This window comes from Bombina bombina, chromosome 6 (genome assembly GCF_027579735.1).
Source record: "Bombina bombina isolate aBomBom1 chromosome 6, aBomBom1.pri, whole genome shotgun sequence".
Classification (NCBI taxonomy): Eukaryota; Metazoa; Chordata; class Amphibia; order Anura; family Bombinatoridae; genus Bombina; species Bombina bombina.
The window spans coordinates 1126840117-1126862145 of record NC_069504.1 but is presented as its reverse complement, the minus strand read 5'-3'; the positions used below and the strand labels follow the sequence as shown (position 1 = coordinate 1126862145).

The 22029-nt window shown below is 38.3% G+C and overlaps 2 protein-coding genes across 2 annotated transcripts in view; one reads left to right on the top strand and one right to left on the bottom strand.

Annotated features, from left to right (window-relative positions):
* Nucleotides 1-2286, top strand: part of ARFGAP3 (ADP ribosylation factor GTPase activating protein 3) — a gene marked incomplete in the record, with an annotated part of 126537 nt that extends 124251 nt beyond the window's left edge. The window contains 1 exon segment of the mRNA XM_053719099.1: nt 1-2286.
* Nucleotides 2287-4053: 1767 nt separating this feature from the next.
* BMAL2 (basic helix-loop-helix ARNT like 2) overlaps nt 4054-22029 on the bottom strand; it is a 416858-nt gene continuing 398882 nt past the window's right edge. The window contains 1 exon segment of the mRNA XM_053719098.1: nt 4054-4406. Coding sequence (XP_053575073.1) covers nt 4279-4406 — 128 coding nt within the window. The 3' untranslated portion in view covers nt 4054-4278.

Below are 22029 nucleotides of genomic sequence, written 5' to 3'. Positions count from 1 at the left end.
CCCTGAAAGTCTTTAGGCATTGACTACTAGTTATTTAAATGGCTGGAAGATGCCACTCAGGTATGCAGACCTATGTAAACATATATATATATACACACATCCTGTTTGACTTTTCATAATACACAGAAACCAATATGCTTTTTGAATGAAATAATATTTTTGGCATATAATGAGAAATCTCTATAAAAATTCCTTATGGTTTTTAAGATATATGGTGTATTTATAGATCTTTGTTTTGTAATATTGATGATGGTTGTTGACGTAATAAGGAATAGATTACATTACGCTCCCGCTGTAAACATAACAACTTGAAGTAACATTAATAATTCATATACATAAAGATATGTTACTACTAGTTATGTTTACAACCACAATATGATGTCACCCTTAGTTGGAATGGGTTTCCAGTCAGCATTATACTGCTTGCACGGTACAATATAAAACATTCCAGTCCCCACAAACCCAAAATATTTTAGACCTAACCTTAACTTATGTTTAAACCTTTTTGTTTTTGATGTTTAGGGTAAAAATATTTATTTTGCCACTAATTTACTACTTCCTATGGAAAAATACTGTTAGATGCCGTCTGCACTAAATTATAAGCCTAGAAACTCTTTATTGCACCAGTAAATTCCAAAATAAGATTGTGATGAAGGTCTCGGGTGTATTTTTATCACAAGATCATTTTATAGTCTTCGTCTTGTTTTGATATTGGGTGGGGAGCGAGTTTATAGTTCTACCTGACCGCATTAGAGTTTTGTGAGCAGAACAAATTCAGTGTCCGATAAAGACAATCTATAGCATTTTATGTTGTAACCAAATCTATACGATAGTTGTAAAATAAATATCCTGTGAATTCCAGAGAATTAAAATCCTCATCAGTCGCAGGCTGCAGATTTACACCATAGAGTCCGCTACGCATTTTTAGTAGCCAGACAAGGGTTGTGTGTACAGCTATATATTTAGTAGCCAGACAAGGGTTGTGTGTACAGATATATATTTAGTAGCCAGACAAGGGTTGTGTGTACAGATATATGAAGATTTACCTTAAAATGCACAAGCTGGGGCTTCTGGGATTTGTGAAGGAATAATCACAGGGGTTCAATTAATGAATATAAGTTATTGCTGTTGTGGGTTTTTTTTTTGTCTTTGTAAATAATCCATAATTAGTGAGTATATATCTATGTGCTCCCTGACTGCTAAATAGCGTGATGTACGTACGTTTGTGTTACATGCACAATCTTATTAAAGGGATAAAATCTGCTCTCTCTAGTTTATTTTACTAATAAGCCCCTATCTTGTGTAATCAGCTTCTTGCTTAAGTTTAGCTCTTATTAAGAGCTCATCCGACCTACTGCTGATGACACAGACAACAAAACCATACAGATAAATTAGCAGTGATTTCCCTTAACTTATAAATAACTTGTGAAACGTTCTAGGACACCACTCCTAGAAATTCATTTACTCACCTGAATCTGTCCTCTGTATGTATATAATATCAGTTATATGCAGATAGACTGAGGAATCTGATTTTACCGCTATCTCCCTAACACCTTAGTGAATCCAGCAAGACACAGATACTGAAATCCTATCACATAAGCTGCATATGAACCTTATTCCTCCTGGCAATGTTACCTAGAACTTACTCCTCACCAGTTTTATCAAGGTTTAATAAACCTAGCCCCATTGTAACATCCATTTGTGTAGATAAACAAGTATATTGTCAATGTAAACTATAGATGTGCACCTCTGATCATTTCTCTTTTGTGTGATGGATACTCATGAGTTAATACATTTACAACTGAAGCATTTCTGTCCGACTCTCCGTGTGATCAGCTGCATTGTTTATAAAGAATTATGTGTAAAGCCTCAAGTAGATCTGTGTGACCAACCGGAAAACGCAGGTTTGTGTACAGCCAGACAATCATCAGAAAACTTTATTGTACGGGTCCCTGCACATTATACAGAGCCCTTTTGTATTAGATGGACCTTAGTTCAAAATATAAAAAATAGCAAAATGCAAATAGTTTTTTAGAGGAAAAATATTAGCAGAATCAAATATGTAATTTAATAATTTTTTGGACTATTATTGTGCTTTTTACGTCCAAAAGAACTTGCTGTGTTTTAGACAGCATCGCCTATGTTGTCAGACTTAATTCTATGCAATCTTGGGATATATTTGGAATCTCTATGTCCTGGAAGACCGCCCTAATAGTGTGCACATTTTACTAAATTGTTATATCTTTGTAATGATTTGTATTCTATAATAAACTATAGATCGCTTCATCTGATGTACTTGTGTGTTATTTTGTCAATACGCATTTTATATGGGCATACATCACTTAACTACAAGAGTGTTCTGTCTTGAAATAGATTTACTTACCAGCTGACTGAGTGCAGTTAATGATAAAACAGTGATTGTTTATACTGGTTTTGGTTCAAGCTAAATAAAAGATGGATCCACTAACTATTCATTTTAATGGGGATAAAACACCTTAAAATTACAAGCCTTTACTGCAATAAATATTCCAACTGAGTGCACTGTCTTTGAGGGGGTTTCCATCGCCCAAAGATGTAGGACTGCCTACACCAACCCATGAAGAGGTTGGCATAGGAGGGGGGAAAAGTTGCCCCCATAGCAGTCCCACATTTCTGGAGATAAAAACCTCAAACTTGAAAAAATTATGCATGAGGAGAAAATGGTGACCCTCACTGCAAAATCTTGAAACTCCTAAGTGTAATTGGAATATCTGCTCAAATAGAATTTCAATGCTTCAACTATGTGGAATAGAAGAATATAGAGCAATGATGTCTACAGTCAGCCATAGAAAAATCATGCGAGTCCCACTGAAAGGATTCCATCAGATTACCGACATGTTTTGAATCACATAAGTAACTGGGAAGAGACAGTCTAAAGATCCAATACACGTGCTGTGCATATTAATAAAACAATCATCTGAGTTGAAACTATTGGTGTAAGTAGCTATGACTTCAGGATGTTATGAACATTGTGCTGCTGTAGTAAAGATCTGTAGACACCGTCAACTGAATGGATAAATCAACTCACAATTACATTACAGAAGCTATTCATGATGCACTCCATATTTAAGTGACTGTAATTACTGATACTGTTCATTTATTCATACATTTATTAATACAACAGACTGGATCGTTTTTCCTCCACAGTTCCAATTTAGAAGGACGTGGAACTCCAAATTAATCTTACGATTCAGATAATGAATAATTGTAAAAACCTTTCCAATTTATCTCTCTTATCAAATTTACTTTCTCTTGGTCTCCTTTGTTGGAACTTAGCTTCTTCTAGTGGGGGCCTACTATGGTAAATGTGTCTAAATGGCAGGAGATGGCAACAATGTTATAATACAGCACTTATGACACGTGCACGCTCCTGAAGTTTTTAATAGAAGCATTTTGCAGTACACAAAGGTTAGCACTGTTTCTGTAACAGTTTATACTGTGCACTAATTATAAAGTAACCAATCAGAACCCACTCTTATGATGTAATTAGCATACTACTCAGGTTTACTTGAAAGAGAACTAGATGGCTAGAATTCTGTCTCTGAAAAGGAAATGTGAAAACCATAGTAAAGGGAACTATTGCTTCAAAAATAAAAATAGCAAAAGTGTCCTATTGCTTTTACTAAACTTTATTCAATAACTCGTATCAAAAACAGAGTTACTAAAACATAAAAGCAAAAACAACCTCACTAGGCAACCAGAACCTCTCCCTTTTACTGACGGAATTCCTGAGAGGAAACTAACGAAAAAAATGTTCCCTATTACCAAAAATGATAATAAAAAGCGTTCTTGAAAGGGAACTGCAATCTCTTGCTAAGCTATTACCCATAATCCTAACCCTACTCATTATGTGAATGTGATGTGGGTTCCCATAACCTAAGACAATGCCTAGGATAACACAGTGTGTAATTTATGGCACACTAATATTGTGAATGTAATATCCTTTTGGGATCAGCAGTTAGGGAGAGATGAAAACAAAACAGCTGCCTTAGATCATAAAACATAAATCAAGTGTTTTATACAAAGAATGATTTATTGAATAGCAATGGCCGGTCTAAGTGACATATATTCAGACACTATTATAGTGTTTTGCAGCCAGAGAAACCAGCTGGAAGCAAAATCCTTACACTTCTGTAAACTGCAGTCACGAGGTAACAAAAAGATACAAAAATATACAAATGATATTGAGCGTTACAAAAAACAGTACAATCGATTGTGCGCAAGAAGGCGTTCGTGCTGCTAAAGAGTCCAGTGGTGTATAGCGGACAAGTCTTCACTCTCTTCTAAACCGCCATCAGCTTCCAAATAGTTCACAAGAGCAGCCAAAGTTGTTGCATTACTTTCAAAATCCAGAGTGGAACCCTCACCTAAAAACAAGAGCGAAAATGATCAGTGCCTGTAACTGGAAAATACATCGAAGATATCCTTACCCAGATATGAAAGGATAGAAGGTTCCCTACACTCATATGAAATGTATAAACACCTAAATTACTGGGAACTAGCTATTGATACAGGTATATGCCTTTTGTCATTGGCTCACCCAATGTGTTCAGCAAGCTCCCAGTAGTGAATTGCAGCTCCTGAGTCTACACTTGAATAAAGAAGAACTAGAGAATAAAGTACATTTTATAATATAAGTCAATTGTAAATTTGTTTACAATTGCATGCTCTCAGGCATAACTCGAATTTACTGGGCCCCAGGGCAAAGTCTGTGGCAGAGCCCCTCTCATTTGAACAGCGCTCCTTCCAAAGTATAGCTAATGAGAAATATATATATATATATATATACACATACATACATATACACTATATATATTTCTTTCATGTAATTAGCAAGAGTCCATGAGCTAGTGACGTATGGGATATACATTCCTACCAGGAGGGGCAAAATTTCCCAAACCTCAAAATGCCTACAAATACACCCCTCCCCACACCCACAAATCAGTTTTACAAACTTTGCCTCCCGTGGAGGTGGTGAAGTAAGTTTGTGCTAGATTCTACGTTGATATGCGCTTCGCAGCAAGCTGGAGCCCGGTTTTCCTCTCAGCGTGCAGTGAATGTCAGAGGGATGTGAGGAGAGTATTGCCTATTTGAATTCAATGGTCTCCTTCTACGGGATCTTTTTCATAGGTTCTCTGTTATCGGTCGTAGAGATTAATCTCCTACCTCCCTTTTCAGATCGACGATATACTCTTATATACCATTACCTCTACTGATTCTCGTTTCAGTACTGGTTTGGCTTTCTACTACATGTAGATGAGTGTCCTGGGGTAAGTAAGTCTTATTTTTTGTGACACTCTAAGCTATGGTTGGGCACTTTTTTGTAAAGTTCTAAATATATGTGTTTAAACATTTATTTGCCTTGATTCAGGGTGATCAATATTCCTTATTTCAGACAGTCAGTTTCATTATTTGGGATAATGCATATGAATTATCAATTTCTTCTTACCTTTAAATTGACTTTTCTTTCATGTAATTAGCAAGAGTCCATGAGCTAGTGACGTATGGGATATACATTCCTACCAGGAGGGGCAAAGTTTCCCAAACCTCAAAATGCCTATAAATACACCCCTCACCACACCCACAATTCAGTTTTACAAACTTTGCCTCCGATGGAGGTGGTGAAGTAAGTTTGTGCTAGATTTTACGTTGATATGCGCTCCGCAGCAAGTTGGAGCCCGGTTTTCCTCTCAGCGTGCAGTGAATGTCAGAGGGATGTGAGGAGAGTATTGCCTATTTGAATGCAGTGATCTCCTTCTACGGGGTCTATTTCATAGGTTCTCTGTTATCGGTCGTAGAGATTCATCTCTTACCTCCCTTTTCAGATCGACGATATACTCTTATATATACCATTACCTCTGCTGATTCTCGTTTCAGTACTGGTTTGGCTTTCTACAAACATGTAGATGAGTGTCCTGGGGTAAGTAAATCTTATTTTCTGTGACACTCTAAGCTATGGTTGGGCACTTTGTTTATAAAGTTCTAAATATATGTATTCAAACATTTATTTGCCTTGACTCAGAATGTTCAACTTTCCTTATTTTTCAGACAGTCAGTTTCATATTTGGGATAATGCACTTGAATTAATCATTTTTTTCTTACCTTCAAAAATTTGACTCTTTTTTCCCTGTGGGCTGTTAGGCTCGCGGGGGCTGAAAATGCTTCATTTTATTGCGTCATTCTTGGCGCGGACTTTTTTGGCTCAAAAAATTCTTTTCCGTTTCCGGCGTCATACGTGTCGCCGGAAGTTGCGTCATTTTTTTGACGTTATTTTGCGCCAAAAATGTCGGCGTTCCGGATGTGGCGTCATTTTTGGCGCCAAAAGCATTTAGGCGCCAAATAATGTGGGCGTCTGATTTGGCGCTAAAAAATATGGGCGTCGCTTTTGTCTCCACATTATTTCAGTCTCTTTTTTTCATTGCTTCTGGTTGCTAGAAGCTTGTTCTTTGGCATTTTTTCCCATTCCTGAAACTGTCATTTAAGGAATTTGATCAATTTTGCTTTATATGTTGTTTTTTCTCTTACATATTGCAAGATATCTCACGTTGCATCTGAGTCAGAAGATACTACAGGAAAATCGCTGTCTAGTGCTGGATCTACCAAAGCTAAGTGTATCTGCTGTAAACTTTTGGTAGCTATTCCTCCGGCTGTTGTTTGTATTAATTGTCATGACAAACTTGTTAATGCAGATAATATTTCCTTTAGTAAAGTACCATTGCCTGTTGCAGTTCCTTCAACATCTAAGGTGCAGAATGTTCCTGATAACATAAGAGATTTTGTTTCTGAATCCATAAAGAAGGCTATGTCTGTTATTTCTCCTTCTAGTAAACGTAAAAAATCTTTTAAAACTTCTCTCCCTACAGATGAATTTTTAAATGAACATCATCATTCTGATTCTGATGACTCTTCTGGTTCAGAGGATTCTGTCTCAGAGATTGATGCTGATAAATCTTCATATTTATTTAAAATGGAATTTATTCGTTCTTTACTTAAAGAAGTACTAATTGCTTTAGAAATAGAGGATTCTGGTCCTCTTGATACTAATTCTAAACGTTTAGATAAGGTATTTAAATCTCCTGTGGTTATTCCAGAAGTTTTTCCTGTTCCTAATGCTATTTCTGCAGTAATTTCCAAAGAATGGGATAAATTGGGTAATTCATTTACTCCTTCTAAACGTTTTAAGCAATTATATCCTGTGCCGTCTGACAGATTAGAATTTTGGGACAAAATCCCTAAAGTTGATGGGGCTATTTCTACCCTTGCTAAACGTACTACTATTCCTACGTCAGATGGTACTTCGTTTAAGGATCCTTTAGATAGGAAAATTGAATCCTTTCTAAGAAAAGCTTATCTGTGTTCAGGTAATCTTCTTAGACCTGCTATATCATTGGCTGATGTTGCTGCAGCTTCAACTTTTTGGTTGGAAACTTTAGCGCAACAAGTAACAGATCATGATTCTCATGATATTATTATTCTTCTTCAGCATGCTAATAATTTTATCTGTGATGCCATTTTTGATATTATCAGAGTTGATGTCAGGTTTATGTCTCTAGCTATTTTAGCTAGAAGAGCTTTATGGCTTAAGACTTGGAATGCTGATATGGCTTCTAAATCAACTCTACTTTCCATTTCTTTCCAGGGTAACAAATTATTTGGTTCTCAGTTGGATTCTATTATCTCAACTGTTACTGGTGGGAAAGGAACTTTTTTACCACAGGATAAAAAATCTAAGGGTAAAAACAGGGCTAATAATCGTTTTCGTTCCTTTCGTTTCAACAAAGAACAAAAGCCTGATCCTTCATCCTCAGGAGCAGTTTCAGTTTGGAAACCATCTCCGGTCTGGAATAAATCCAAGCCTGCTAGAAAGGCAAAGCCTGCTTCTAAGTCCACATGAAGGTGCGGCCCTCATTCCAGCTCAGCTGGTAGGGGGCAGGTTACGTTTTTTCAAAGAAATTTGGATCAATTCTGTTCACAATCTTTGGATTCAGAACATTGTTTCAGTAGGGTACAGAATTGGTTTCAAGATGAGACCTCCTGCAAAGAGATTTTTTCTTTCCCGTGTCCCAGTAAATCCAGTGAAAGCTCAAGCATTTCTGAATTGTGTTTCAGATCTAGAGTTGGCTGGAGTAATTATGCCAGTTCCAGTTCCGGAACAGGGGATGGGGTTTTATTCAAATCTCTTCATTGTACCAAAGAAGGAGAATTCCTTCAGACCAGTTCTGGATCTAAAAATATTGAATCGTTATGTAAGGATACCAACGTTCAAGATGGTAACTGTAAGGACTATCTTGCCTTTTGTTCAGCAAGGGCATTATATGTCCACAATAGATTTACAGGATGCATATCTGCATATTCCGATTCATCCAGATCATTATCAGTTCCTGAGATTCTCTTTTCTGGACAAGCATTACCAGTTTGTGGCTCTGCCGTTTGGCCTAGCTACAGCTCCAAGAATTTTTACAAAGGTTCTCGGTGCCCTTCTGTCTGTAATCAGAGAACAGGGTATTGTGGTATTTCCTTATTTGGACGATATCTTGGTACTTGCTCAGTCTTTACATTTAGCAGAATCTCATACGAATCGACTTGTGTTGTTTCTTCAAGATCATGGTTGGAGGATCAATTTACCAAAAAGTTCATTGATTCCTCAGACAAGGGTAACTTTTCTGGGTTTCCAGATAGATTCAGTGTCCATGACTCTGTCTTTAACAGACAAGAGACGTCTAAAATTGATTTCAGCTTGTCGAAACCTTCAGTCACAATCATTCCCTTCGGTAGCCTTATGCATGGAAATTCTAGGTCTTATGACTGCTGCATCAGACGCGATCCCCTTTGCTCGTTTTCACATGCGACCTCTTCAGCTCTGTATGCTGAATCAATGGTGCAAGGATTACACAAAGATATCTCAATTAATATCTTTAAAACCGATTGTTCGACACTCTCTAACGTGGTGGACAGATCACCATCGTTTAATTCAGGGGGCTTCTTTTGTGCTTCCGACCTGGACTGTAATTTCAACAGATGCAAGTCTCACAGGTTGGGGAGCTGTGTGGGGATCTCTGACGGCACAAGGAGTTTGGGAATCTCAGGAGGTGAGATTACCGATCAATATTTTGGAACTCCGTGCAATTTTCAGAGCTCTTCAGTTTTGGCCTCTTCTGAAGAGAGAATCGTTCATTTGTTTTCAGACAGACAATGTCACAACTGTGGCATACATCAATCATCAAGGAGGGACTCACAGTCCTCTGGCTATGAAAGAAGTATCTCGAATTTTGGTTTGGGCGGAATCCAGCTCCTGTCTAATCTCTGCGGTTCATATCCCAGGTATAGACAATTGGGAAGCGGATTATCTCAGTCGCCAAACGTTGCATCCGGGCGAATGGTCTCTTCACCCAGAGGTATTTCTTCAGATTGTTCAAATGTGGGAACTTCCAGAAATAGATCTGATGGCGTCTCATCTAAACAAGAAACTTCCCAGGTATCTGTCCAGATCCCGGGATCCTCAGGCGGAGGCAGTGGATGCATTATCACTTCCTTGGAAGTATCATCCTGCTTATTTCTTTCCGCCTCTAGTTCTTCTTCCAAGAGTAATCTCCAAGATTCTGAAGGAATGCTCGTTTGTTCTGCTGGTAGCTCCGGCATGGCCTCACAGGTTTTGGTATGCGGATCTTGTCCGGATGGCCTCTTGCCAACCGTGGACTCTTCCGTTAAGACCAGACCTTCTGTCACAAGGTCCTTTTTTCCATCAGGATCTGAAATCCTTAAATTTAAAGGTATGGAGATTGAATGCTTGATTCTTGGTCAAAGAGGTTTCTCTGATTCTGTGATTAATACTATGTTACAGGCTCGTAAATCTGTATCTAGAGAGATATATTATAGAGTCTGGAAGACTTATATTTCTTGGTGTCTTTCTCATCATTTTTCTTGGCATTCTTTTAGAATACCGAGAATTTTACAGTTTCTTCAGGATGGTTTAGATAAGGGTTTGTCCGCAAGTTCCTTGAAAGGTCAAATCTCTGCTCTTTCTGTTCTTTTTCACAGAAAGATTGCTATTCTTCCTGATATTCATTGTTTTGTACAAGCTTTGGTTCGTATAAAACCTGTCATTAAGTCAATTTCTCCTCCTTGGAGTTTGAATTTGGTTCTGGGAGCTCTTCAAGCTCCTCCGTTTGAACCTATGCATTCATTGGACATTAAATTACTTTCTTGGAAAGTTTTGTTCCTTTTGGCCATCTCTTCTGCCAGAAGAGTTTCTGAATTATCTGCTCTTTCTTGTGAGTCTCCTTTTCTGATTTTTCATCAGGATAAGGCGGTGTTGCGAACTTCTTTTGAATTTTTGCCTAAAGTTGTGAATTCCAACAACATTAGTAGAGAAATTGTGGTTCCTTCATTATGTCCTAATCCTAAGAATTCTAAGGAGAAATCGTTGCATTCTTTGGATGTTGTTAGAGCTTTGAAATATTATGTTGAAGCTACTAAGTCTTTCCGAAAGACTTCTAGTCTATTTGTTATTTTTTCCGGTGCTAGAAAAGGCCAGAAAGCTTCTGCCATTTCTTTGGCATCTTGGTTGAAATCTTTAATTCATCTTGCCTATGTTGAGTCGGGTAAAACTCCGCCTCAGAGGATTACAGCTCATTCTACTAGGTCAGTTTCTACTTCCTGGGCGTTTAGGAATGAAGCTTCGGTTGATCAGATTTGCAAAGCAGCAACTTGGTCCTCTTTGCATACTTTTACTAAATTCTACCATTTTGATGTATTTTCTTCTTCTGAAGCAGTTTTTGGTAGAAAAGTACTTCAGGCAGCGGTTTCAGTTTGAATCTTCTGCTTATGTTTTTCATTAAACTTTATTTTGGGTGTGGATTATTTTCAGCTGGAATTGGCTGTCTTTATTTTATCCCTCCCTCTCTAGTGACTCTTGTGTGGAAAGATCCACATCTTGGGTAATCATTATCCCATACGTCACTAGCTCATGGACTCTTGCTAATTACATGAAAGAAAACATAATTTATGTAAGAACTTACCTGATAAATTCATTTCTTTCATATTAGCAAGAGTCCATGAGGCCCGCCCTTTTTTTGTGGTGGTTATGATTTTGTATAAAGCACAATTATTCCAATTCCTTATTTTATATGCTTTCGCACTTTTTTATCACCCCACTTCTTGGCTATTCGTTAAACTGAATTGTGGGTGTGGTGAGGGGTGTATTTATAGGCATTTTGAGGTTTGGGAAACTTTGCCCCTCCTGGTAGGAATGTATATCCCATACGTCACTAGCTCATGGACTCTTGCTAATATGAAAGAAATGAATTTATCAGGTAAGTTCTTACATAAATTATGTTTTTTCTCTGTGGGCTGTTAGGCTCGCGGGGGCTGAAAATGCTTCATTTTATTGCGTCATTCTTGGCACGGACTTTTTTGGCGCAAAAAATTTCTTTGTCATTTCCGGCGTCATACTTGTCGCCGGAAGTTGTTCGTGATTGCGTCATTTTTTTTTTACGTTTTGCGCCAAAAATGTTGGCGTCACCGGATGTGGCGCCATTCTTGGCGCCAAAAGCATTTAGGCGCCAATAATGTGGGCGTCTTTTTTGGCACTAAAAAATGTGGGCGTCATTATTGTCTCCACCTTTTTTTCCCCATTATTTAAGTCTCATTTTTCTTTTGCTTCTGGTTACTAGAGGCTTGTTCATTGGCATTTTTTCCCATTCCTGAAACTGTCATTTAAGGAATTTGATAGATTTTGCTTTATATGTTGTTTTTTCTCTTACATATTGCAAGATGTCTCAGATTGACCCTGGCTCAGAAGCTACTTCTGGAAAAACGCTGCCTGATGCTGGTTCTACCAAAGTTAAGTGCATTTGTTGTAAACTTGTGGTAACTGTTCCTCCGGCTGTAGTTTGTGATGAATGTCATGATAAACTTGCTAATGCAGATAAAATTTCCATTAGTAATATTCCATTACCTGTTGCTGTTCCATCAACATCTAATACTCAGGATGTTCCTCTTAATATAAGAGATTTTGTTTCTAAATCTATTAGGAAGGCTATGTCTGTTATTCCTCCTTCCAGTAAGCGTAAAAGGTCTTTTAAAACTTCTCATTTCTCAGATGAATTTTTAAATGAACATCATTATTCTGATTTGTCTGTTTCTGATGAGGATTTCTTTCATGTAATTAGCAAGAGTCCATGAGCTAGTGACGTATGGGATATACATTCCTACCAGGAGGGGCAAAGTTTCCCAAACCTTAAAATGCCTATAAATACACCCCTCACCACACCCACAATTCAGTTTTACAAACTTTGCCTCCTATGGAGGTGGTGAAGTAAGTTTGTGCTAGATTCTACGTTGATATGCGCTCCGCAGCAAGTTGGAGCCCGGTTTTCCTCTCAGCGTGCAGTGAATGTCAGAGGGATGTGAGGAGAGTATTGCCTATTTGAATGCAGTGATCTCCTTCTACGGGGTCTATTTCATAGTTTCTCTGTTATCGGTCGTAGAGATTCATCTCTTACCTCCCTTTTCAGATCGACGATATACTCTTATTTATATACCATTACCTCTGCTGATTTTCGTTTCAGTACTGGTTTGGCTTTCTACAAACATGTAGATGAGTGTCCTGGGGTAAGTAAATCTTATTTTCTGTGACACTCTAAGCTATGGTTGGGCACTTTATTTATAAAGTTCTAAATATATGTATTCAAACATTTATTTGCCTTGACTCAGGATGTTCAACATTCCGTATTTTCAGACAGTCAGTTTCATATTTGGGATAATGCATTTGAATCAATTTTTTTCTTACCTTAAAATTTGACTCTTTTTTCCCTGTGGGCTGTTAGGCTCGCGGGGGCTGAAAATGCTTCATTTTATTGCGTCATTCTTGGCGCGGACTTTTTTGGCGCAAAAAATCTTTTCTGTTTCTGAATCCATCAAGAAGGCTATGTCTGTTATTTCTCCTTCTAGTAAACATAAAAAATCTTTTAAAACTTCTCTCTCTAAAGATGAATTTTTAAATGAACATCATCATTCTGATTCTGATGACTCTTCTGGTTCAGAGGATTCTGTCTCAGAGATTGATGCTGATAAATCTTCATATTTATTTAAAATGGAATTTATTAGTTCTTTACTTAAAGAAGTACTAATTGCTTTAGAAATAGAGGATTCTGGTCCTCTTGATACTAATTCTAAACGTTTAGATAAGGTATTTAAATCTCCTGTGGTTATTCCAGAAGTTTTTCCTGTTCCTAATGCTATTTCTGAAGTAATTTCCAGAGAATGGGATAAATTGGGTAATTCATTTACTCCTTCTAAACGTTTTAAGCAATTATATCCTGTGCCGTCTGACAGATTAGAATTTTGGGACAAAATCCCTAAAGTCGATAGGGCTATTTCTACCCTTGCTAAACGTACTACTATTCCTACGTCGGATGGTACTTCGTTTAAAGATCCTTTAGATAGGAAAATTGAATCCTTTCTAAGAAAAGCTTATCTGTGTTCAGGTAATCTTCTTAGACCTGCTATATCATTGGCTGATGTTGCTGCAGCTTCAACTTTTTGGTTGGAGACTTTAGCGCAACAAGTAACAGATCATGATTCTCATAATATTATTATTCTTCTTCAGCATGCTAATAATTTTATCTGTGATGCCATCTTTGATATTATCAGAGTTGATGTCAGGTTTATGTCTCTAGCTATTCTAGCTAGAAGAGCTTTATGGCTTAAAACTTGGAATGCTGATATGGCTTCTAAATCAACTCTACTTTCCATTTCTTTCCAGGGTAACAAATTATTTGGTTCTCAGTTGGATTCTATTATCTCAACTGTTACTGGTGGGAAAGGAACTTTTTTACCACAGGATAAAAAATCTAAGGGTAAAAACAGGGCTAATAATCGTTTTCGTTCCTTTCGTTTCAACAAAGAACAAAAGCCTGATCCTTCATCCTCAGGAGCAGTTTCAGTTTGGAAACCATCTCCAGTTTGGAATAAATCCAAGCCTTCTAGAAAGGCAAAGCCTGCTTCTAAGTCCACATGAAGGTGCGGCCCTCATTCCAGCTCAGCTGGTAGGGGGCAGGTTACGTTTTTTCAAAGAAATTTGGATCAATTCTGTTCACAATCTTTGGATTCAGAACATTGTTTCAGAAGGGTACAGAATTGGTTTCAAGATGAGACCTCCTGCAAAGAGATTTTTTCTTTCCCGTGTCCCAGTAAATCCAGTGAAAGCTCAAGCATTTCTGAATTGTGTTTCAGATCTAGAGTTGGCTGGAGTAATTATGCCAGTTCCAGTTCTGGAACAGGGGATGGGGCTTTATTCAAATCTCTTCATTGTACCAAAGAAGGAGAATTCCTTCAGACCAGTTCTGGATCTAAAAATATTGAATAGTTATGTAAGGATACCAACATTCAAAATGGTAACTGTAAGGACTATCTTGCCTTTTGTTCAGCAAGGGCATTATATGTCCACAATAGATTTACAGGATGCATATCTGCATATTCCGATTCATCCAGATCATTATCAGTTCCTGAGATTCTCTTTTCTGGACAAGCATTACCAGTTTGTGGCTCTGCCGTTTGGCCTAGCTACAGCTCCAAGAATTTTTACAAAGGTTCTCGGTGCCCTTCTGTCTGTAATCAGAGAACAGGGTATTGTGGTATTTCCTTATTTGGACGATATCTTGGTACTTGCTCAGTCTTTACATTTAGCAGAATCTCATACGAATCGACTTGTGTTGTTTCTTCAAGATCATGGTTGGAGGATCAATTCACCAAAAAGTTCATTGATTCCTCAGACAAGGGTAACTTTTCTGGGTTTCCAGATAGATTCAGTGTCCATGACTCTGTCTTTAACAGACAAGAGACGTCTAAAATTGATTTCGGCTTGTCGAAACCTTCAGTCACAATCATTCCCTTCGGTAGCCTTATGCATGGAAATTCTAGGTCTTATGACTGCTGCATCGGACGCGATCCCCTTTGCTCGTTTTCACATGCGACCTCTTCAGCTCTGTATGCTGAATCAATGGTGCAAGGATTACACAAAGATATCTCAATTAATATCTTTAAAACCGATTGTTCGACACTCTCTAACGTGGTGGACAGATCACCATCGTTTAATTCAGGGGGCTTCTTTTGTGCTTCCGACCTTGACTGTAATTTCAACAGATGCAAGTCTCACAGGTTGGGGAGCTGTGTGGGGATCTCTGACAGCACAAGGAGTTTGGGAATCTCAGGAGGTGAGATTACCGATCAATATTTTGGAACTCCGTGCAATTTTCAGAGCTCTTCAGTTTTGGCCTCTTCTGAAGAGAGAATCGTTCATTTGTTTTCAGACAGACAATGTCACTACTGTGGCATACATCAATCATCAAGGAGGGACTCACAGTCCTCTGGCTATGAAAGAAGTATCTCGAATTCTGGTTTGGGCGGAATCCAGCTCCTGTCTAATCTCTGCGGTTCATATCCCAGGTATAGACAATTGGGAAGCGGATTATCTCAGTCGCCAAACGTTGCATCCGGGCGAATGGTCTCTTCACCCAGAGGTATTTCTTCAGATTGTTCAAATGTGGGAGCTTCCAGAAATAGATCTGATGGCGTCTCATCTAAACAAGAAACTTCCCAGGTATCTGTCCAGATACCGGGATCCTCAGGCGGAAGCAGTGGATGCATTATCACTTCCTTGGAAGTATCATCCTGCTTATATCTTTCCGCCTCTAGTTCTTCTTCCAAGAGTAATCTCCAAGATTCTGAAAGAATGCTTGTTTGTTCTGCTGGTAGCTCCGGCATGGCCTCACAGGTTTTGGTATGCGGATCTTGTCCGGATGGCCTCTTGCCATCCGTGGACTCTTCCGCTACGACCAGACCTTCTGTCGCAAGGTCCTTTTTTTCCATCAGGATCTCAAATCCTTAAATTTAAAGGTATGGAGATTGAACGCTTGATTCTTGGTCAAAGAGGTTTCTCTGACTCTGTGATTAATACTATGTTACAGGCTCGTAAATCTGTATCCAGAGAGATATATTATAGAGTCTGGAAGACTTATATTTCTTGGTGTCTTTCTCATCATTTTTCTTGGCATTCTTTTAGAATTCCGAGAATTTTACAGTTTCTTCAGGATGATTTAGATAAAGGTTTATCCGCAAGTTCTTTGAAAGGACAAATCTCTGCTCTTTCTGTTCTTTTTCACAGAAAGATTGCTAATCTTCCTGATATTCATTGTTTTGTACAAGCTTTGGTTCGTATAAAACCTGTCATTAAGTCAATTTCTCCTCGTTGGAGTTTGAATTTGGTTCTGGGGGCTCTTCAAGCTCCTCCGTTTGAACCTATGCATTCATTGGACATTAAATTACTTTCTTGGAAAGTTTTGTTCCTTTTGGCAATCTCTTCTGCCAGAAGAGTTTCTGAATTATCTGCTCTTTCTTGTGAGTCTCCTTTTCTGATTTTTCATCAGGATAAGGCAGTGTTGCGAACTTCTTTTGAATTTTTACCTAAAGTTGTGAATTCTAACAACATTAGTAGAGAAATTGTGGTTCCTTCATTATGTCCTAATCCTAAGAATTCTAAGGAGAAATCATTGCATTCTTTGGATGTTGTTAGAGCTTTGAAATATTATGTTGAAGCTACTAAGTCTTTCCGAAAGACTTCTAGTTTATTTGTTATCTTTTCCGGTTCTAGAAAAGGCCAGAAAGCTTCTGCCATTTCTTTGGCATCTTGGTTGAAATCTTTAATTCATCTTGCCTATGTTGAGTCGGGTAAAACTCCGCCTCAAAGGATTACAGCTCATTCTACTAGGTCAGTTTCTACTTCCTGGGCGTTTAGGAATGAAGCTTCGATTGATCAGATTTGCAAAGCAGCAACTTGGTCCTCTTTGCATACTTTTACTAAATTCTACCATTTTGATGTATTTTCTTCTTCTGAAGCAGTTTTTGGTAGAAAAGTACTTCAGGCAGCGGTTTCAGTTTGAATCTTTTGCTTATGTTTTTCATTAAACTTTATTTTGGGTGTGGATTATTTTCAGCAGGAATTGGCTGTCTTTATTTTATCCCTCCCTCTCTAGTGACTCTTGCGTGGAAAGATCCACATCTTGGGTAATCATTATCCCATACGTCACTAGCTCATGGACTCTTGCTAATTACATGAAAGAAAACATAATTTTTTTTGGGGTGGTTATGATTTTTGTATAAAGCACAATTATTCCAATTCCTTATTTTATATGCTTTCGCACTTTTTTATCACCCCACTTCTTGGCTATTCGTTAAACTGAATTGTGGGTGTGGTGAGGGGTGTATTTATAGGCATTTTAAGGTTTGGGAAACTTTGCCCCTCCTGGTAGGAATGTATATCCCATACGTCACTAGCTCATGGACTCTTGCTAATATGAAAGAAATGAATTTATCAGGTAAGTTCTTACATAAATTATGTTTTTTCTGGTTCAGAGGATTCAGTCTCAGATATTGACACTGATAAATCTTCATATTTATTTAAAATGGAATTTATTCGTTCTTTTTTTTTCGAAGTTTTAATCGCATTAGAAATGGAGGATTCTAGTCCTCTTGATACTAAATCTACTAAGCGTTTAAATTCGGTTTTTAAACCTCCTATAGTTATTCCGGAAGTTTTTCCTGTCCCTGATGCTATTTCTGAAGTAATTTCTAGGGAATGGAATAATCTGGGTAATTCTTTTACTCCTTCTAAAAGATTTAAGAAATTGTATCCTGTGCCATCTGACAGATTAGAGTTTTGGGACAAAATCCCTAAAGTTGATGGGGCTATCTCTACTCTTGCTAAGCGTACTACTATTCCTACGGCAGATAGTACTTCCTTTAAGGATCCTTTAGATAGGAAGATTGAATCCTTTCTAAGGAAAGCTTATTTATGTTCAGGTAATCTTCTTAGGCCTGCTATTTCTTTGGCTGATGTTGCTGCAGCTTCCACTTTTTGGTTGGAGGCTTTGGCACAACAAGTGTCAGATCATAATACTCATAGCATTGTTAAGCTTCTTCAACATGCTAATAACTTTATTTGTGATGCCATCTTTGATATCATTAGAGTTGATGTCAGGTATATGTCTTTAGCTATTCTAGCTAGAAGAGCTTTATGGCTTAAAACTTGGAATGCTGATATGTCTTCTAAGTCAACTTTGCTTTCCCTTTCTTTCCAAGGTAATAAATTGTTTGGTTCCCAGTTGGATTCTATTATTTCAACTGTTACTGGGGGGAAAGGAACTTTTTTACCTCAGGATAAAAAATCTAAAGGTAAATATAGGGCTGCTTATAGTTTTCTTTCCTTTCGTCAGAATAAGGAACAAAAGCCTGATCCTTCCCCTAAAGGAACGGTTTCTGTTTGGAAACCGTCTCCAGTCTAGAATAAATCCAAGCCTTTTAGAAAGCCAAAGCCAGCTCCCAAGTCCACATGAAGGTGCGGCCCTCATTCCAGCGCAGCTGGTAGGGGGCAGATTACGATTTTTCAAAGAAATTTCGATCAATTCGATTCACAGTCTTTGGATTCAGAACATTGTTTCACAAGGGTACAGAATAGGTTTCAAGGTAAGGCCACCTGCAAGAAGATTTTTTCTTTCTCGCATTCCAATAAATTCAGTGAAGGCACAGGCGTTTCTGAAATGTGTTTCAGATCTAGAGTTGGCTGGAGTAATTGTGCCTGTTCCAGTTCTGGAACAGGGCCTGGGGTTTACTGAAATCTATTCATTGTACCAAAGAAGGAGAATTCCTTCAGACCAGTTCTGGATTTAAAAATATTGAATCGTTATGTAAGGATACCAACATTCAAAATGGTAACTATAAGGACTATTCTGCCTTTTGTTCAGCAAGGGCATTATATGTCCACAATAGATTTGCAGGATGCATATCTTCATATTCCAATTCATCCAGATCACTTTCAGTTTCTGAGATTCTCTTTTCTAGACAAGCATTACCAATTTGTAGCTCTGCCGTTCGGCCTAGCAACGGCTCCAAGGATTTTTTCAAAGGTTCTCGGTGCCCTTCTATCTGTAATCAGAGAACAGGGTATTTTGGTATTTCCTTATTTGGATGATATCTTGGTACTTGCTCAGTCTTCACATTTAGCAGAATCTCATACGAATCGACTTGTGTCGTTTCTTCAAGAACATGGTTGGAGGATCAATTTACCAAGGAGTTCATTGATTCCTCAGACAAGGGTAACCTTTTTAGGTTTCCAGATAGATTCAGTGTCCATGACTTTGTCTCTGACGGACAAGAGACGTCTAAAATTAATTTCAGCTTGTCGAAACCTTCAGTTTCAATCATTCCCTTCGGTAGCCTTATGCATGGAAATTCTAGGTCTTATGACTGCTGCATCGGACGCGATCCCCTTTGCTCGTTTTCACATGCGACCTCTTCAGCTCTGTATGCTGAACCAGTGGTGCAGGGATTATACAAAGATATCACAGTTAATATCTTTAAATCCGATTGTACGACACTCTCTGACGTGGTGGACAGATCACCATCGTTTAGTTCAAGGGGCTTCTTTTGTTCTTCCAACCTGGACTGTGATCTCAACAGATGCGAGTCTGACGGGTTGGGGAGCTGTATGGGGGTCTCTGACAGCGCAGGGGGTTTGGGAATCTCAGGAGGCGAGATTACCAATCAACATTTTGGAACTCCGTGCGATTTTCAGAGCTCTTCAGTCGTGGCCTCTTCTGAAGAGAGAATCGTTCGTTTGTTTTCAGACGGACAATGTCACAACCGTGGCATATGTCAATCATCAAGGGGGGACTCACAGTCCTCTGGCTATGAAAGAAGTATCTCTGATACTTGTATGGGCGGAATCCAGCTCCTGTCTAATTTCTGCGGTTCACATCCCAGGTATAGACAATTGGGAAGCGGATTATCTAAGTCGCCAGACGTTACATCCGGGCGAATGGTCTCTTCACCCAGAGGTATTTCTTCAGATTGTTCAAATCTGGGGTCTTCCAGAAATAGATCTGATGGCTTCTCATCTAAACAAGAAACTTCCCAGGTATCTGTCCAGATCCAGGGATCCTCAGGCGGAGGCAGTGGATGCATTGTCGCTTCCTTGGAAGTATCATCCTGCCTATATCTTTCCGCCTCTAGTTCTTCTTCCAAGAGTGATTTCCAAGATTCTAAAGGAGCGTTCGTTTGTACTGCTGGTGGCTCCAGCATGGCCTCACAGGTTTTGGTATGCGGATCTTGTTTGGATGGCTTCTTGCCAACCTTAGAAGGTCTGGTCTTAACGGAAGAGTCCATCTCAAGGCCCATTTTTCCATCAGGATCTAAAATCATTAAATTTGAAGTTATGGAGAATGAACGCTTGATTCTCAGTCATAGAGGTTTCTCTGACTCCGTAATTAATACTATGTTACAGGTTCGTAAATCTGTGTCTAGGAAGATATATTATTGAGTCTGGAAGACTTACATTTCTTGGTGTTCTTCTCATCAATTTTCCTGGCATTCTTTTAGAATTCCTAGAATTTTACAGTTTCTTCAGGATGGTCTGGATAAAGGTTTGTCTGCAAGTTCCTTGAAAGGACAAATTTCTGCTCTTTCTGTGCTGTTTCACAGAAAGATTGCTAATCTTCCTGATATTCATTGTTTTGTACAGGCTTTGGTTCGTATCAAACCTGTCATTAAGTCAATTTCTCCTCCTTGGAGTTTAAATTTGGTTCTGGGAGCTCTACAAGCTCTTCCTTTTGAACATATGCATTCTCTGGATATTAAATTACTTTCTTGGAAAGTTTTGTTTCTTTTGGCCATCTCTTCTGCTAGAAGAGTTTCTGAGTTATCTGCTCTTTCTTGTGAATCTCCTTTTCTGATTTTTCATCAGGATAAGGCAGTGTTGCGGACTTCATTTAAATTTTTAAATTTTTACCTAAGGTTGTGAATTCTAACAACATTAGTAGAGAGATTGTGGTTCCTTCATTGTGTCCTAATCCTAAGAATTCTAAGGAAAGATCGTTAAATTCTTTGGATGTGGTAAGAGCTTTGAAATATTATGTTGAAGCTACTAAAGATTTCCGAAAGACTTCTAGTCTATTTGTTATCTTTTCTGGTTCTAGGAAAGGTCAGAAGGCCTCTGCCATTTCTTTGGCGTCTTGGTTAAAGTCTTTGATTCATCATGCTTATGTTGAGTCGGGTAGAACTCCGCCTCAAAGGATTACGGCTCATTCTACTAGGTCAGTTTCTACTTCCTGGGCGTTTAGGAATGAAGCTTCGGTTGATCAGATTTGCAAAGCAGCAACTTGGTCTTCTTTGCATACTTTTACTAAATTCTACCATTTTGATGTATTTTCTTCTTCTGAAGCAGTTTTTGGTAGAAAAGTACTTCAGGCAGCTGTTTCAGTTTGATTCTTCTGCTTATAATTTCTTTTCATTATAAGATTTAAACTTTGTTTTGGGGTGTGGATTATTTTTCAGCGGAATTGGCTGTCTTTATTTTATCCCTCCCTCTCTAGTGACTCTTGCGTGGAAGTTCCACATCTTGGGTATTTATTATCCATACGTCACTAGCTCATGGACTCTTGCTAATTACATGAAAGAAAACATAATTTATGTAAGAACTTACCTGATAAATTAATTTCTTTCATATTAGCAAGAGTCCATGAGACCCACCCTTTTTTGTGGTGATTGTTTTTTTTTTTTTGTATAAAGCACAACTATTCCAATTCCTTATTTTTGATGCTTTCGCACTTTTTCTTATCACCCCACTTCTTGGCTATTCGTTAAAATGATTTGTGGGTGTGGTGAGGGGTGTATTTGTAGGCATTTTGAGGTTTGGGAAACTTTGCCCCTCCTGGTAGGAATGTATATCCCATACGTCACTAGCTCATGGACTCTTGCTAATATGAAAGAAATGAATTTATCAGGTAAGTTCCCACATAAATTATGTTATATTATACACATACACACAAACACATGCATACATAAACGCACACATATATACAGACATACACACAAACACATACTCGCACAAAGACATGCGCGCACACACAGACACAAGAGTGAGTTGATGCAAACACT